We start from the raw sequence: 1724 nt of genomic DNA on the forward strand, positions 1-1724 counted from the left end.
ACCTGTTTAGATTTGAACCTCTGAGCAACGCTAACGCTTCAGCCCTCCTTTTCGGGAGGGCCCCTTCGCTGTCATTTGCCCCTCGCGGGGGCAGCCCCAGCTCCTGGCTGGGCAGCATCGCAGTGCGGGGTACTGAGGGGCTCGGCGTCCTTCCCCAGTACAGCACGCCCAAGACAAACCACGCAACGCTGGGGAAAAAAAAAAAAAAAAAAAAGAGGAAAAAAAAAAGAAAAAAAAAGAAGAAAAAAAGAAGTCATAAGAACCAGACTTGCGTGACACGTATGGCCAGCTAACACTGTTTACAGCTTTGCAACTTCTGAGTTAATTCACAGTATAAACAAGGAGGAAAATGTTTCTTCCGAGCAAGGCTTCCTGTAAAGCGTCCCTTCGAGCGGCGCGGGGCGGCCGCACCTGCCGACTAACCACGCGCTCCGAGGACAAACAGAAACCGGAGCCAGCGCCATTGTTCTGGAATTCGCTCAGAGCCCGTTTTTTTGCTTCCCTCGTGTTCGAAATTGGATTCTACAATAAAACAAACAGCGGAACATAGGTTGCCGAGAGTTAAAAATCTACTTTTTACACTACATTGACCACAGCACCCACAGGCACAGCTACAGTGTCTTTCCGTGAATGGGACAGATTGCCATATGGACGCAGACACGGAACAAGCTGTACAACTCCTGGCGACAAGTGCCATGGGGACTGTCCTATATTAGCACCACCTGCGCTGGGGACACGGTGCTGTGTGTCGGAAACGGTACGTAAGGGTCCGTCGCGACGGTATTTTTGAGCACAGGCGAAAAGGAAAATTACAGTTAAAAAGAATTCGCTGGCTAGAGGATCTGTTGCTCAGCTCCCGAGATCGCTTCCCAAAGGAATAGTTATCTTCTTTATTCGCGCAGCCCAAAACGACGAACTGCAACACATGTTAGCAGTTGCCCTGCCCGGGCTTATACCATCATTTTACCGAGAAGAATACGCTTTATAGTATATGTCTTTCCTGATCACACAGAAGAAATTACAGCCCTCCCACCTTAAAAACACCAGCTATATGGGAAAACACCCCGCGGCATTACAAAAACGTTGCTCCATCGGCAAGCGATGCAATACAAATTTTCCTCAGGCTCCTTCCCCCCCCGCAACGTGCAGCAGGTAGAGCCACAAATCCCAACTACCAACTTTCAATGCGCATCTCACTACTTGGAAAATACAACCTTGTCTGACGGACAAAAATAGAGCTCCAGATTAGCACAAGATGTCGAGGGAGGGGGAAGAAGGGAAAAGAGGTTCGAGCAGTACCTAGCTGCTGTACGGAAAGAGATTTCCCCCTCTCCAAACTGCAAGAAAAAAAAAGGATGCCAAGAAAAAGAAAAGTAAAATAAATTGAATTAAAGAAAAACAGTTGTAAAGTGAACATTACAACCTGGGAAAAATGATGTCATTTTATTGAGAACTCATTTTTTTCCATTAAACCATAGTGAAACGGATAAAGTTTATACAGCTTAATGGTGGAGTTTTACTTTAAATGCTACTCAATATCTTAGCAGTACGATATAACATGATATAACAGCTGTCATACTAACTGCTCGGTTTTTATTGAACAGCAGAGAAAACAGTCACACAAAAATCACCTAACTTCTCCTCCACTTTTATGGCATTTTCAAGGGTGTTTCTTTTCCACTCCCAGGCTGTGAGACGTATGATAAAAAAATAACACCGCTCTT

The 1724-nt window shown here is 45.6% G+C and overlaps 1 protein-coding gene across 1 annotated transcript in view; it reads right to left on the reverse strand.

The window, feature by feature from the left end:
• Window positions 1–411: 411 nt before the first annotated feature.
• Window positions 412–1724, reverse strand: part of LOC104623715 (forkhead box protein P1-like) — a gene marked incomplete at its 3' end in the record, with an annotated part of 21212 nt that continues 19899 nt past the window's right edge. Inside the window, exon 6 of the mRNA XM_010290883.1 lies at window positions 412–522. Coding sequence (XP_010289185.1) covers window positions 412–522 — 111 coding nt within the window. The remainder of the gene's footprint in view (window positions 523–1724) is intronic.

This window comes from Phaethon lepturus, unplaced genomic scaffold (genome assembly GCF_000687285.1).
Source record: "Phaethon lepturus isolate BGI_N335 unplaced genomic scaffold, ASM68728v1 scaffold18457, whole genome shotgun sequence".
NCBI lineage: Eukaryota > Metazoa > Chordata > Aves > Phaethontiformes > Phaethontidae > Phaethon > Phaethon lepturus.